This window comes from Hemibagrus wyckioides, linkage group LG11, assembly GCF_019097595.1.
Source record: "Hemibagrus wyckioides isolate EC202008001 linkage group LG11, SWU_Hwy_1.0, whole genome shotgun sequence".
NCBI classification, from domain to species: Eukaryota; Metazoa; Chordata; class Actinopteri; order Siluriformes; family Bagridae; genus Hemibagrus; species Hemibagrus wyckioides.
Window position 1 is genome coordinate 31473221 of NC_080720.1, and position 15131 is coordinate 31488351.

The 15131-nt window shown below is 42.0% G+C and overlaps 2 protein-coding genes across 6 annotated transcripts; both read right to left on the bottom strand.

Moving 5' to 3' along the window:
- Positions 1–108: 108 nt before the first annotated feature.
- Positions 109–4025, bottom strand: atp5mc3b (ATP synthase membrane subunit c locus 3b). Of its 2 annotated transcripts, none has more exons than XM_058402891.1 (5): positions 3948–4025; positions 3676–3753; positions 2186–2263; positions 1479–1669; positions 109–420 (listed from the first exon to the last, which is right to left on the bottom strand). In XM_058402891.1, the coding sequence occupies exons 2-5, from the start codon at positions 3712–3714 to the stop codon at positions 306–308; spliced, it is 423 nt and encodes a 140-aa protein (XP_058258874.1). In that variant the 5' UTR covers positions 3715–3753; positions 3948–4025; the 3' UTR covers positions 109–305. The 2 variants fall into 2 exon arrangements, with proteins under 2 accessions (XP_058258874.1, XP_058258875.1); XM_058402892.1 differs by having other exon boundaries at positions 3910–3970.
- A 1891-nt stretch (positions 4026–5916) lies between these two features.
- On the bottom strand, positions 5917–13953 carry lnpk (lunapark, ER junction formation factor). Of its 4 annotated transcripts, none has more exons than XM_058402889.1 (14): positions 13817–13953; positions 13122–13183; positions 12288–12329; positions 11982–12169; positions 11783–11841; positions 11588–11628; positions 10937–11011; positions 10794–10845; positions 10443–10652; positions 10220–10325; positions 10001–10071; positions 9751–9915; positions 9516–9602; positions 5917–7185 (listed from the first exon to the last, which is right to left on the bottom strand). In XM_058402889.1, the coding sequence occupies exons 2-14, from the start codon at positions 13146–13148 to the stop codon at positions 7046–7048; spliced, it is 1263 nt and encodes a 420-aa protein (XP_058258872.1). In that variant the 5' UTR covers positions 13149–13183; positions 13817–13953; the 3' UTR covers positions 5917–7045. The 4 variants fall into 4 exon arrangements, with proteins under 4 accessions (XP_058258872.1, XP_058258870.1, XP_058258871.1 ...); XM_058402887.1 differs by having other exon boundaries at positions 10928–11011; XM_058402888.1 differs by lacking the exon at positions 13817–13953 and adding an exon at positions 13576–13725 and having other exon boundaries at positions 10928–11011.
- Positions 13954–15131: the final 1178 nt, after the last annotated feature.

The window sequence follows — 15131 nt, forward strand, 5'->3', positions numbered from 1 at the left end:
CATTTACAGCCAAGCTGCCAAAACATCCCTGTATTAATTGCATGATACTGATGTTTTTCAACCTGGGATTAACATCAGGACAAAAAAAAAAAATCCCCAGGCACCAGATTTAAATAGTGAAACACATGTATTTTAATTGTGTAATTGAATACATTTTTTACAATACATGTTCTTCTGTTTAGTCGGTCAGCCTTCCACAACAAAAACCTGGAAAATGTACAACTGTCATGACACCGCCACACCAGTGGCAGCCGGTGCGAGACGCAGAGGAGAGGAGGAGGGGGAGAGGAACGACGACGCAGACTTTACATGGCGAACAGGATGAGGAAAGCCACCATCAAACAGAACAGACCCATGGCCTCAGACAGCGCGAATCCCAGGATAGCGTAGGAGAACAGCTGCTGCTTCAGAGACGGGTTCCTGCAACAGGAGACGGAGAGCATGAGCACGCTGGATGAACTCTCCACAATCTGCACAGTGCTTTGCATAAGTATTCACCCCCTTATTAAACTCTCACAATCTGAACATAAGTGCTATGAATGCACATAAAGCAACATGAATGAAATTGGAGCATGGACCCGAGAGATGTTCTGTGTGTTTGGCTCAACACTGGAGGTGTACAGACTTTTCACAAGAGGATTAGAATGAACAGCTTCTAAAGCCTACAATTACCCACAATGCTTTGAGAGAAGCACAGACCAAGCTCATGATGCCATTTTGTGCCTGCATCACTGAAGCTGTTCATCCCACCCACATGAATCTGCTTCTACTAAATAATTTAGTATATAAAAATGTCAGCACTGTTTACAGCAAGACATTGAGGATGTCTGAAGTAGAAAAGGTTAAGGCCTGAAGTGGGCTGATGAGGAGAACGCTCATTAGAGTAATACTGCATTACTGACCATTAGGCTTGTTTAGCCATTAGCGTGTTCTGATAGGATTTCACACAGCTACAATGTTCAACACAACATCTGTGACATTTGCTCAATTAGAAATGTGAGAGGGGACAAACATGAGAGAGAGAGAGCGAGAGAGACAGACATGATGGAGAGAGATATTTAGGTTTATTTGGCAGTGGTAGCTGAAGTGGTTAAAGCTCTGGGTTGTTGACCAGAAGATTGGGGTTCAAGCCCCAAGACAGCCAAGCTGCCATTGTGCCCTTGAGAAAGGCCCTTAACCCCACCTGCTCCAGGGGTGCTGTATCAAGTCTGACCCTACGCTCTGACCCCAACCCCCCAAGTACAGGATATGTGAAGAAAGAACTTCACTGTGCAGTAATGTATGTGACAAAGAGAACTTATTCATTCTCTATGAATTGCTCTACAGAGTTAAACCCAAAGTGTAAACCCTATGATTCTCAAACTAAAACCTAAAGCCATGAAGTGTTTTTTTTTTGTGGTGTTCTGGATGATTATTCAGTAATCAAGCAGGGAAAAGTTTTGCTGTAGTTTTGTTAAAGCTTCGCAGCCATGCTGTACCTGGCGTAGCCGATGATTAAGCTTCCGAACACTGTTCCGATTCCGGCTCCTGATCCGGCCACTCCGACGGTGGCAGCTCCAGCACCAATGAACTTGGCGGCTGTGTCGATGTCACGGCTGACTGCACTGGTCTGGAAGCCCCTCAGTGCGACCTGGGATACGGCGCTCTGTGGCAGGAGGACTGGGCTGGCCTAGAGAGAGGAACATTTGAAAGGAAGGAACACCTCTGATTTTTAGAAAACTGCACATTTGTTCTATACAGAGAAACATAATAATAATAATAATAATTTGAGCTCCTGCACTGCTGCGGATGGGTTGTACATCCCAAAAACTGTTAACTCCCATATCTATCTATCCATCCATCCATCCATCCCCTGGATAGTGTTGATATGAACCTATAAGAGCTCCTGCTGTATAAACAGCCATCAAACTCTCTTTCCTATTCTATACCTGAATACTGCAATAATTAATAATCCTAGAACAAATCCCCCTTTCAGTCTGCTTCCTCTCAGATTCTTCCACACCAGTCTCCTCTAACATTTGCACAAGAATCCCTCATTAAAACAGCTAGACGAATCAGAGTGTGCATGTCTGTGTATGATGTTTACTCATACGTTTCGCACAGTGATGTGTACAAATCAACTCTCATTCTTTCTAGCAGCTGTGGAGAAACATTTAAATCCATGTTGAGAATGAGGACCTCTCACCTCTGCTGATTTTCCATCTGGCCTGGAGAGCACGGAGGCAGAGAGAGGTCTGTAAAGTACCCTTGAGCCAGAGCGGACCTGGAGAGAGAGAGACAACAAGAAAGAGTGCTATTAAGATTATTGAAGGATTTGTTTTCTGGATATAATGCACCAGTCCATGAACCCCTTCCATATCAGTATTGTGTCCACTCGGAAGAACATGGACTCCAAAAGCAAGGTTAAAAGGTGTAGAATTTCCCTCTTAAAATATAAAAGACCCGTGTGTGAGCCAATTAACATTAAGAAGCTTGGGTCTTGTTCATCTTTGCTTGTCACTAATGAACATGATGCATGAAATCAAAGCTTAAGACACCACGCTCTCGAGACAAAAGCAACAAGTCAAGTTTTACCAAGTAGCAAGCAATAAAACGTGAAACATTTAAACTGACTTTGACGACGCCAGAGATCCCAATTTGGAATTCTGAACCTTGACATGCCGGTGTTCCCAAGCTTTGAGTATAAACTTCAGAGTACATGATCATGGCTCAATTAAGCACAGGATAATCTATCTCTGTTTACATCACAGAGACGTGAGCATGTTCTTTACTTAGAGGCTCAAGTGGTTAAGGCTCTGGGTTGTCAATCAGAGGATCGGGGTTCAACCACCAGCACCACCAAGCTCCACTGTTGGGCAATTGAGCAAGGCCCTTAACCCTCTCTGTTCCAGGGGCACAGTGTCATAGCTGCCCCTGTGCTCTGACCCCCAATATCCTCAGCTGGGATATGCGAAGAAAAGAATTCCACTGTGCTGTAATGCTGTAGTGCATGTACTTAGTCCTTTTTCTTATCCCATGCTTAATTGATCCAAACTATTGCTGGGATCATGCATAAGTTGGCATGGAAAAGTTCAATGGGAGGGTCATTCAAAGACAGTGTAAATGTGTTTCACGTCTTATCCAATACAAAATGACTGTTTTGAGCTTGATGTAGGAGGCTTGGACACACACATGTACTAACATTACACACACTAACCCCGTCTGAATAGGGCTCCCCAGCCAATAAGACATTCTGTAAAGTGGGCGGTCCTTAATCCTTAACCTCGACATGTTTAATTTAATATCAGACTTTTATAATAGAGTCCAGATCGACACACCAAACCGGTCCTGTTTATTCAGGAAGCACTCCGTCCTCAATGTCTTTAGCTAGCTAGAGAACTAGCCGAGCTGTCATTAAGGACTTCGGCACCATAGTGGTCTGATTTGAACAAACACGCCTTAGAAATGACTTTAGACTGAAGGAGGTCTTTATAAAGTTGCACCTTTAATTCAAATAGCGTTGCCATGACAACGCTGAAGGCGCCGGCTGCTGAAATGACCTTGAATATACGACAGGCACTTGCTGGACTAGCATTAACATTAGCGCTAGCGTTAGCATTAGCATTAACACAAGCCAAAAGCTAGCAGGAGAGAAGTCGGGAAAAATGGAAAAACGTCAAATATTAACAGACTTACCAGTGCAGAGGAGGACACGAATTTAGCGCAGGCGTACATTTTGTTCTCCGGTCGCTTCAAATCAACACGAACCCGTATCTGTACCAAGACAACGGTTAAGGTCAATCAGAGTTTACACCTTTAAAAACACGCAACTGCATGAGCATACGAATCAGCTGCAATGCAAAATTATCATAACATTATTTTCAGCATTAAAGAAACACCAGCGGATCGCCGAAAACATGAAAATTGTACCAGATTACTAGAGTTCCGCTCAGCTCTCCTTCACTTACCCGGCTGCAGAGGTCGTACCGCTGAGGAGCCACTGCGCATGTGCGGCACTCTATTTAACCAGAGACCCGTATAATGGGCGTTCCTACAACGCAATGGCCTTCCGACAACTCCCGCCTTCTACATCGCGATTGGTTAATAAGTCTACTTCACGCCCTTTGAGTTGATCCTACAGCCAATCCCAGCGCATGAGGCGGGACGTGTCGCGTGAACGCCACTGTTTTTTCTTTTAATTGTTAATCGCTTTATTAAACCTTCAACTTTGTCATCTTTCTATTGTTTTAAACACATTAACAATAAATCCAAGCCGCCAAAATAATACCAAAAAAACGTGAACGCCATTGTCACTATTCGATCCGTACCGGAAACACGATTTGTACTGCGCATGCGCGGAAATGCTTGCGAACCGTGACGAAACGATTTAGTATTTATAATGCGTTTGTTATAACACTACTAATGATATAACGTTATAACGTGTCGTTTGCTGCTATTTCGCGCACGCGCAGAACCCGAGTTCCCGCGCATGCGCGGTACAAATCGTGTGTCCATTCGTCACTGAAGGTCACTCTACTGACTCTTTATGAGTAGCCCTACTTGGGACAAATGCAGCATTATAAACATTTAGTTTTTTTTTTTAGACTGGACTTAAAAATGTGAATTTATAAATATAACTATTTGTCAGAGCTATACAGATACAGAGTCTAATTCCTAATAACCTAATTATTCATTATACTATTAAAAAACCCAGCTGTGTGACATTTCGGTGCCTCATGCAGCTTTTTGTGTTTCCTGATCTTTATACAACTGATAGCAAATAAATACACGAGAGCATAAAATGAAGTCTATTAAAAAGTCAGTGAGGTCAAAACCAAAGTGAAAATTGGTGACTGGCTTCTAGAGACGGAGAATTTAGAAAATGGAGTCAGAAACAACAAACATCACAGTTTTTTTCTGCCTCTTAGACAGGATTATACAGTTCTTCAGATCGTTTTCATCTCATATTTATCTTTTTTTCTATAACAGTCAAATACAGTGTGTCTTCAATCCACAAGAAACAAATCTCCTCAGCGTCAAACTTCTGTCAGTAAAACCCTACACCAGCTCTGTGATTCAGCATACCAAGAAATTCTGGACAATTTTTATGCTTCCCAACTTCGTGGGAACAGTTTGGGGATGACCCCTTCCTATTCCAACATGACTGCACTCCAGTGCACAAAGCAAGGTCCATAAAGACATGGATGAGTGAGTTTGGTGTGGAGGAACTTCACAGTGTCCTGACCTCAACCCCATAGAACACCTTTGGGATGAATTAGAGAGGAGACTGTGAGCCAGACCAAAACTGGGACGTCTGCCATTACATGCACATGAATGTAATATGGAGTTGTCCCACCCTTTGCAGCTATAACAGCTTCAACTCTTCTGGGAAGGCTTTCCACAAGGTTTAGGAGTGTGTTTATGGGAATTTTTGACCATTCCACTACAAGCGCATTTGTGAGGTCAGGCACTGATGTTGGACGAGAAGATTCAGGCCAGTCAAACCAAGATCAGGTTGAGGCCAGTGAAGTTCCTCCACACCAAACTCACTCATCCATGTCTTTATGGACCTTGCTTTGGTCACTGGTGTGCAGTCATGTTGGAACAGGAAGGGGTCATCCCCAAACTGTTCCCACAAAGCATGAAATTGTCCAAAATGTCTTGGTATGAAGCTGAAGCATTAAGAGTTCCTTTCACTGGAACTAAGGGGCCGAGCCCAACCCCTGAATTCATGATTTGGAGGGGTGTCCCAAAACTTTTGGCAATATAGTGTACAAATAATTCATATTTAACCAAGTATCATCCTTGACAAATAATTTTTCTTCAGTTCTTTTGTTTGCCTTTGTGGTCCGTCATCATGTGGTAAACCGCAAAAGATGGTCAGATAACGTTTGACCTTCTGATGTCAAAATAAGAGACAGAGTCTGAGAAAAGACGCATTTTAGAAAAGGACTTTTATTGTATGCATAGACAGACAGTCGTCGAAGGCTCCGCGTGCACCGGGACGGGAACTGCACAGAACTAAAGCTGTATAACTGTGTATTTCTAAGACTGACACACAACACAGACCTGTAGAACAGCCAAAGCTGAGAGGATGGATTTTGAGGTGCTGACCGAGACGACAGTAAACACACGCGTAATTTGGCTCACTGCTGTTTCTCAGAAGCTCGTCGCTGTGTAGCTTTGCAGAAGCGGTTCTTTAAACTAGCCTTTTCGACTTTTAGTTCACACCCCATCGTTTCATGCGTTTTGAGAATCCGGATCATTTTATGTAGAAACGTGCGGGTGTGAACGCTAACTGGGGGGTAAAATACGTCCACGTCACGACACTACAGCCACTATACCGTAGACTAAAGATGTTCAGGAAGAAGCTGGCAGTCGAATGAAGTGTAAACGATCAGGTGTAAACAGCGTCTGAGTCCCAGCAATGTCCAGGATTTAATTCTTCTTTTTTTTTCTTCTTTTTTTCATAAAGGCACAAGACATTATTATTTTTTTTTTAAATTACCTATAAGCTTTTCAAAACAATCAGAATGCAATCGATCCGGACGGACGTAAAAGTTAAGCAATTGGCAAATTGATCGAGATCAATTAGCTTAACACTTTAAACCGAAACTGTAAACGAATGAAATAATAAAACCACGAAACCATCAGTCTTGTCAAAAAAAACCCCAAAACTAAACCCTGTCTAAACCCAGTGAAATTAAAACACCTGATACTAGCCTGGCATCATTCAAAAACTTCTATAGAATTGTTTTTGAAATGACACAGTTCCATGTCTTTAACACACACACACACACACACACACACACACACAGGTCTACAGAATCTCCCACTGGCTAGTTAAAGTGCGTTAAATACAACACACAGTAAATACCAAAGCTCAGTGCACGTTTTTTCTGTCAAGGTAATACTAGAATTTGGCAAAAAAAAAACAACAAAACCTAGTGCAAATACAAATTTCAGCAGAAGAAATACTAAGAAATAACTTAAAAGGCAGCTTTAAAAACCTGCAGAAAACATTCATAGCATCTGGAGCATCCAGAGCAGAGCTGGACGACTGAACTCAGATCTCAGCTTCTTTCTCCTCGCAGGGGGTGGGGCTTTCCTCAGGGCGGGGCAAATCCTCCCCTCCGTTGCTTGTGGGCGGGGCGTCGGCTTCTTCCGGCTCCGGTTTGTCGGCGGAGGCAGCGGGCTCCACATCATCTACAACGACATCGTTATTAATGTCTGGGAGACGTCTCAGACGACTGAGTGAAGACGCAGAAGGCGAAGGGATTTCAGAAAATCTTTCATTTTTTCCAAAGAAAAGAAAGAAACCGCATGCAGGCTAAAGATCGATCAGTGGCACGGGGTGAGAAGATAAAGATTTGAGGTCGTGATCGTTGGTCAGGGGTTTCCGACAGATTTTAGTAAATTTCCAGAACAATAAAACTAATTTAACTTTAATAACTCGCTACAAAAGACTTTACAAAAGATTATACAAAAAAAACCTCTACTATAAAAATTTAGAGAAATTCTGTCTGGTCTGGATTCGATTTCTTTTTATTATAATAAACTACATTAAATTATAAGAAATGACATTAAATCAAGATTCTGTTGGGAAAAAGTCAACAGAGTATCCCAATTAAGACAACAGAAAAGTATTGACCCCGTCATGAGGAGATCGTGAGCAAAGTGGGAGGGGCATAATCTCTCTCTCCTGTCAATCACAGCGACACTAGCCAATCACAGGCAAGACGGAGTGCTAATCTGTCTAGTCATGGAGCAGGAGAAATGTGGCTTTATTTATTTATTGCATCTCCTCATGACAAAAAAACCCCATTAAGCGTCCTAATGTAACTGCTGCCTCCGGTCAGTTCCAGTCCACTCTGTATCCAGACCAGATAATTATATTACACTGAAGATCTACAAATACGTTCAGCACTACTCCAGGACCTGACGAACATTTCCAGCATATTTACTCCATTTTCTTTCAGGATGTGTCGGAACCCTGATCATATGGATTTAGTCCGGTACCAAAAGCACTATTCATTCCTGAGGGACAAATAATCTGTCCTGGACTGAACATTGTGGTGATTTAATCCCTCTAACTGCCTGTGGTTCAGACTGAGGCCATGTCCACACTAAAATGTTTTTGCTTAAAACTACATATTTTTCTATCTGTTTTAGCCTTCTGTTCACACCGAGACGGCATTTTAAGTCAATGAAACGTATATTTTCGAAAAAAGTGGATAAATTTGGAGTGTGGGCCGTGAAAACGGAGGATTTCGAAAACGACGACGCATTTGAATGACCAATTCAGCTCACTACCTCGAGATACTGCGGTGGCATTTTCAAAGAGCCAACTCGATTTAAGGCTAATGGTATCCTGAGTCTGTGACCAGTGTATAAATATTCATTCATCGATAGAGACTTAAAGCACTTTTGTACGTCGCTCTGAATAAGAGCGTCTGCCAAATGCCAGAAATGTAAACGTAGGAGCCGTAAATTGAATAAACGCCAGGCAGAAATGACGCAGATCGAAGCGTCTTACTCGTGTGCAGTACAGGGACGCATGTGAAAGACTAACTTTTGGGAAAAGATTGAAAACGATAATGTGGATGTGGAGCGTTTTTAGACGAAAATGCCGTTTTCAAATTTATCCGGATTAGTGTAGACGTAGCCTCAGTATCTAGTGGATGGGCAAAAAAAAAAAAAAAAACCACAGCAAACCACACACACACACACACACACACACACTGAATTCAGAATGCATGCATGTGAGCCGATTTAAACCAAACATTCGGTCTGAAAGCGTTGATTTCATGTGGTGTATGAAAGAGGAAGAGGCTGGACGCTGAAATCCTGTGTCTCGTGTCCGGCTTCGGTGAGATTCCTAACTGCAGCAGGAGTGTCCGAAGATACGAAACATTGTGATCGACTGCCAGATCAACACTTTTTTTAAAAGGCTATTGAAATCTCTGCCTGTTACCTCAGTAACATGGTCAACATTTTAAGTGTTTAAGTTTGATTAAAACAGGTGAAGTGAAAGAAATTTGCTCCCTTTCTACATTTCTTCTATTTCTGCATGATGTCACACTTAATTGCTTCAGATCTTAAACAACCAGAACAAACACAAAATACAATTTTCAAATGACCACAGTCAACCAAAACACCCCGATGACCCAGCCCGTCCATCTGCTGTGTTTCAGGGTTAGGGAGGGGGCAAATACTTTTTCACACAGGTGATATAGGTGTTGCATATCATTTGTCCTTCAATAAATGAAACGATCGCTTTAAAATCCTGTTTAGTTTTGTGTTCCGTCATTCCGTATGAGGATCTGAAACTTGTGACAGGTCTGCAAATATAGAGCAAAACTGGAAGGGGGCAAATACTTTTTCACAGTGAAATCGCACACCTCTATTCGAGAGTATGACAATGCTCGAGTGTGTGTGAATCAGGAAGGAGTGTGTCGCGAGTGTGTAAGAGATAAGAGGGAGAAGAGTGTGTGTGTGTGTGTGTGTTAGATGAGTAACAGTGTGAGCTATAGAACCTGTGTGTTCCCGGCTGAAACTGTGAACTTTGCTCCACGGTGTTACACCTATTGAGGAACGGGTGCGAGGACTCGACAATACATTTTCTAAAAACACACACACACACACACACAGACACACAACATCAACACTCATGCACTCTTAAAAAAGGAACAAAACAACTAAACTTTGAAGAACGTAAAACAGGTCCTGCCGCTGGTGTAAATTATTTAAGTGTGTGTGTGTGTGTGTTACCTTCGTGGGCATCACTATCCTCTGGAGTGTTAGACGCCGCTGAGGAGTGTGGATCAGGAGACTCGGAGCGAAGCCTGCGCTCAAAGCTGAACTCTGGGAGTTGGGGGGCTTGTGGCCGCGTCTTCCTCGCTGGGTTCATGAAGTAGCAGTAGGCACAGCGAAAGGCTAACAAGCAACACACACACACACACACGTTAGCCTAAATAGAATAACTTACGGACACTTTGATGGTCTAGTTTGATGATCTTACCCAAATACTCAAACTCCTCCTTCAAGGCCATTCCATTATGAGAGAAACACTGCTGACAAATCAGAGCGTATCTGAAAGGAGCAGTGGGCGGAGTTAAACGTGTTCAAGCCACATATGGGTTATAAGAAGGTAATAAGAAGTTATAAGGCTTCGGGACACTAAGTGAGCTGCATATATATAAATGTCCATGTGTTTACTAATGATGTAAAGACGCAGCACCTGTTCTGTGGTCCGTCTCCCACCAGGTACTCGATGACCCGGTCCACTGCACTGCGCTCTCGGGGGAGGACGGGTCGCGCCATCGGTGGACCTGGGGGGTGCATGCCTGAAAGATGACATTATCATCATGATGTGTTTAATCAGAGAAAAAGAAAAAGACAGAGAAAATCGTTATTATTATTATTATAGTTTAGATGAAGTATGGGTGTTAGGCGTGTCTGACCTGTTCCCAGCGCAGGTGAGTAAGGGCTCATGCTCCGCCTCATTTGTGGTGGCGTCTCCATGCCGCCGCTCGGTGCCGGACTTGATCCCGGAGCTCCGTGGGTATTATCAGGAGGGCCACCAGGGGCAGAACGGAGGGGTGTGGCCCCATGTTGTGGGGGGCGGAGCATGGGTCCGGGTGTGGCCATGGCAACATGGCGCTGCCGCACCTCTGGAGTAAGTATTATAGATAGAAATATCCAAAATGTCACCGGAGAGAGTTTTGTAAATGTTTCTGGTGGCATGTGGCAAAAAAACCTATGCTGACACACACACACACATAAATGAAGACTGAAGATGAAGATCAACACACCTTGTCCTGGTTTGGGGGTCATCTGGGGTCGAACTGGAGTAGCTTCTGGTTCCTAAGAAAGTAATAAACACAGGGAATAAAAATACTGCGTGTTTAAAATGGAGTTTTTATAACGTAAGGTTATAAAGACACACCGCTTTGACCTTTGACTCCGGGTCGAATCTTTCCAGAATCAACTTGGCATTTTTGTAGGTCTCAGTTTCCATCACCTCCTCAAGCTGGAAAGAGAAACTTTGTTAGGAAGAAATGTGGTTTAGTCGTAAAAGGCTGGTGTGTGAGCCCATCACAGAACAGCAGAAATATGATGTTTATAAATATACAGAGGGATATGTGCTGGATTGTAAATATTCACTGCTATCATAAAGGCTTCTGGAGTTAAACATTTTGATCAGTTGTTTTTGTGTCACGAGAACATGAGACTAAGAGAGAGAGAGAGAGAGAGAGAGACATGAGGGAGAAAGAGAGAAAGAAAGACAAAGAGAGAAAGAAAGACAAAGAGAGAGAGAGAGAAAGAGTGAGAAGAGAAGAGAAGAGAAGAGAAGAGAAGAGAAGAGAAGAGAAGAGAAGAGAAGAGAAGAGAAGAGAAGAGAACTAAAAGAGAGGGGGGGGGCCGGAGAGAGAAAGAGAAAGAGAGACATGAGAGAGAAAGAGAGAGAGAAATAGAGAGAGAGAGAGAGAGTTTGAGACTGATAAGACTGAGATGGAGTAATAACAATGTAATAACATCTACATCCCATTGCTATAACATGTCAATACAGAATGCAAACTTCATCAAAAATGTGGAAAATACTTACGATTTTTCTTTTCGCTGATTTTAAATCCTCTAACTTTTCATCTGAAACAGACAACAAGTGAGAAACGGAGATCAGGATGTCAAAGTGTCGTAATGTGGCCATAAATAATAATCATCATCATCTTCATCATCACATCTATTTATTCAACTTATAACACTTCTCCTCTAAACAAATATAAACCCAGGTAGAACTCACTGTTTTTTTCTGTGCGTTTGGAGAAGATGAAGATGAGCAGCTTGCGTGCGAGCCAAACACTGTGAAAAGACACACACGAGAAAAAGAAAGACAGTGATACATGATACGCCACAGATGCACACACGCACACACACGCACACGCACACGCGCACACACACGCACGCACGCAGGAGAGAGAAGGCAGGATGGTGAGACTCACAGCACAGGGAAGAAGATCAGCGGCAGTGCGGTGACCAGCCGGCCGCTCCACTCCTCGGGCAGGTAAAGGTAATACACGCTGAAACATGTGAGCAGGTACAGAGTGGCCGAGTAGAAGAGCAATCGTCCGACCCACAGCTTCTGCATGCGCTGGTTCTTCCCACGGAATTCCTCCAGGTCCTTAATTTCCTACAAAATAAACACGGAGCAAAGATTCAGTGTTGGATTTAACGGCCAGTTAGATCTTTTTTTTTTTTTTTTTTCTTTCATGTGAACACACGCACTGAGTAGATCAAAAGATCTTTACCTTATCCAAATCCTCCAGAAGTTCCACCGTGGAAGGTTTCGCCTGGAAGAGAGTTTCAAGATTGGACAAGATTTACTATCGAGGAAAAATCGTAACTGAACTGTTTACTAAACTACACTGATCAGGCATAACATTATGACCACTGAGAGGTGACGTGAATAAGACTGATGATCTCCTCATCATGGCACCTGTTAGTGGGTGGGATATATTAGGCAGCAAGTCAACATTTTGTCCTCAAAGTTGATGTTAGAAGCAGGAAAAATGGACAAGAGGAAGGATTTGAGCGAGTTTGACCAAGGGCCAAATTGTGATGTCTAGACCACTGGATCAGAGCATCTCCAAAACTGCAGCTCTTGTGGGGTGTGTTCCCGGTCTGCAGTGGTCAGTGGAACAGTGGTGAACCGGTGACAGGGTCATGGTCGGCTGAGGCTCAGTGATGCATGTGAGGAGCGAAGGCTGGCCCGTGTGATCCGATCCGACAGACGAGCTACTGTTGCTCAAATTGCTGAAGAAGTTAATGCTGGTTCTAATGGAAAGGTGTCAGAATACACAGTGCAGGACGGGTCAGGGCTGTTTTGGCAGAGACCAACACAATATTAGACAGGTGGTCTTAATGTTTGCCTGATCAGTGTATACTGCAAAGAAATAAGATTCGACTCATTCCTGGGGCAGAGTTTATTTCTAGCCACTGTTTAACTGCTTGAAAAATGCCTCTGGAAGCTTTCTATCTGCTCCTTCGTCATTTTCCCTGACTCCGTTTTGAGAACTTAAACAAAGAGTGTTCGAGGAATCCCGAGGCATCGGTCATCAGAGTTTTGAGGAAGGAGTGCCTACCTTCCACCTGGAAATGATGGCCCCCATTATACTGCAGCTCCTCTCCTCTTCTTCTTCTCCACCTGGACCAGAACAGAGACGGGAGAAAAACACAAATCTTTGTAGGTTATGTAAGAACAGCTTCAACACTTGAAGCCCTCACTCCTGTGACCTGGATTATCCTACAGCGCCATCTTGTCACGTGTTGGGAAAGAGAGCAACAACTCATCAGTTCATTATCTACAGGACAAAAGGACGAACAAATAAAAGAATAAAAGACTAAAAGGCTGTTATGCCCTTTAATGCTCATTCTAGCTAACAAAAAAAGAGGACAAATACATACGGGTTAAATAAATAAATAAATAAATAAATAAATAAATAAATAAATAAAAACTCCAAAGTCTCAAAATAAACCCACAATACACACCACAAAATATATAAAATGTTAAAAATAATTTACAAAAATGTATTATACCTATTATGTATTTTTATTCAGTGCAATTTCCACAGAACCTCATGAAAATGATTATTATTAGTAGTAGTAGTAGTATTTGATCTTCATTAGGGTCACTAGTTAGACGTCGCTAGTTAGTCAGCGAACTAGCATGTCATTTAAACATCCTAGCACCCTCATAACATACCGCTAACAAGATTCATAACGCTTCATAAACGGCTGCGTTTAGAATGACTTAAACAAAAATAAAAGGTTTAGTTACCAGCAAGAGAGCGCACAGAGGCGTTACGACGACTGCGTTTGAAATAAACAGATTAAAAGCAGCTACTTCCGGCGCCCTTTTCTTGGTGGGCGTTGGAGATGTTTTCAAAATAAAAGTCCCGAAGAACATTCTGGCGATCGAAAACGTTTAAGAAAAAAACCACCTGAGAATTGGGCAGACAAAATGTCCTCCCTGTATATTGATATAGACTGCTGGGAAAAGATCCCAACCATGGCGTCCAGGAGAACCTGCTAAACCATTTTTAATGTTTTTCCCGCTCTGACACACCTTGAATCAACTGCTCAGGTAATTAACAACTGACGTCATAGACTTGAGAAAGAAAAAAACACACTCTGAGATTGAATGCTAATCTATCAATCTCTCTATCTGTATTTTTATTTATCTTTTTATAGACATATATTTAATTTTATTGATCCTAATTTTTAAGGATTTTTCTTCTTCTTTCTGCTTTTCCCTTTAGGGGTGGTCACAGCGAATCATCTCTCTCCACCTATCCCTATCTTCTGCATCCTCAACACTTGCACCCACTAGCTTCATATCCTCATTTATTCCGTCCATATACCTCCTCTTTGGCCTTCCATTTTGCCTCCTGCTCCTGCCTGGCAGCTCCATGTCCAACATTCTCCTACTAATATAATCACTCTCCCTCCTCTGGACATGTCCAAAACATCTTAATCTGGCCTTCCTAACATGAGCTGTCCCTCTGTCCCCATCCTTTTCATTTCTTCCACCTTTCCGCTCACAGTGGGATGCTGTTGCAGGACATATATATATATATATATATATTATATATGTCATATATATATATATATATATATATATATATATATATATATATATATATATATATATATATATATATACACACCTTTACTTGGTGCTGTTTTTTTTCTGCCTGTATGTACTGTACCTTTGTGCTTTCAGCTCCTTAAATTCACTTTTAATTAAAAAGGGTTTATCTTTGTCTGATACTCTGTCTAAGCTGCTGTAACACAGGAATTTCCCTCCTGGGATCAATAAAGTATCTATCTATCTATCTATCTATCTATCTATCTATCTATCTATCTATCTATCTATCTATCTATCTATCTATCTATCTATCTATCTATCTATTTTGTACCTTAAAGTTTTTAAAAGCTAAAAGATGCTTATCTAATAGACTAGACCACACCAGATGAGATAACACACTTCTTTTTTATTTTAATTTAAATTCTTTTTTATTATAATTATTATTAGTATTATTTCTGAATAATTATAAAACTATTGTAACCATTGTATTATGTAACCATAACAT

What these genes read in the sequence shown, in the direction of transcription:
- atp5mc3b (XM_058402891.1), bottom strand. Translation starts at nt 3,714, where the DNA reads ATGTACGCCTGCGCTAAATTCGTGTCCTCCTCTGCACTG. An exon ending in TCGTGTCCTCCTCTGCACTG is followed by an intron (nt 2,264 to 3,675) that starts GTAAGTCTGTTA and finishes CTCTCTCTCCAG; the next exon opens with GTCCGCTCTGGCTCAAGGGT. An exon ending in CAGATGGAAAATCAGCAGAG is followed by an intron (nt 1,670 to 2,185) that starts GTGAGAGGTCCT and finishes TCCTCTCTCTAG; the next exon opens with GCCAGCCCAGTCCTCCTGCC.
- lnpk (XM_058402887.1), bottom strand. Translation starts at nt 13,148, where the DNA reads ATGGGGGCCATCATTTCCAGGTGGAAG. An exon ending in CCATCATTTCCAGGTGGAAG is followed by an intron (nt 12,330 to 13,121) that starts GTAGGCACTCCT and finishes ACTCTCTTCCAG; the next exon opens with GCGAAACCTTCCACGGTGGA. An exon ending in AATCAGCGAAAAGAAAAATC is followed by an intron (nt 11,012 to 11,587) that starts GTAAGTATTTTC and finishes TTCTCTTTCCAG; the next exon opens with CTTGAGGAGGTGATGGAAAC.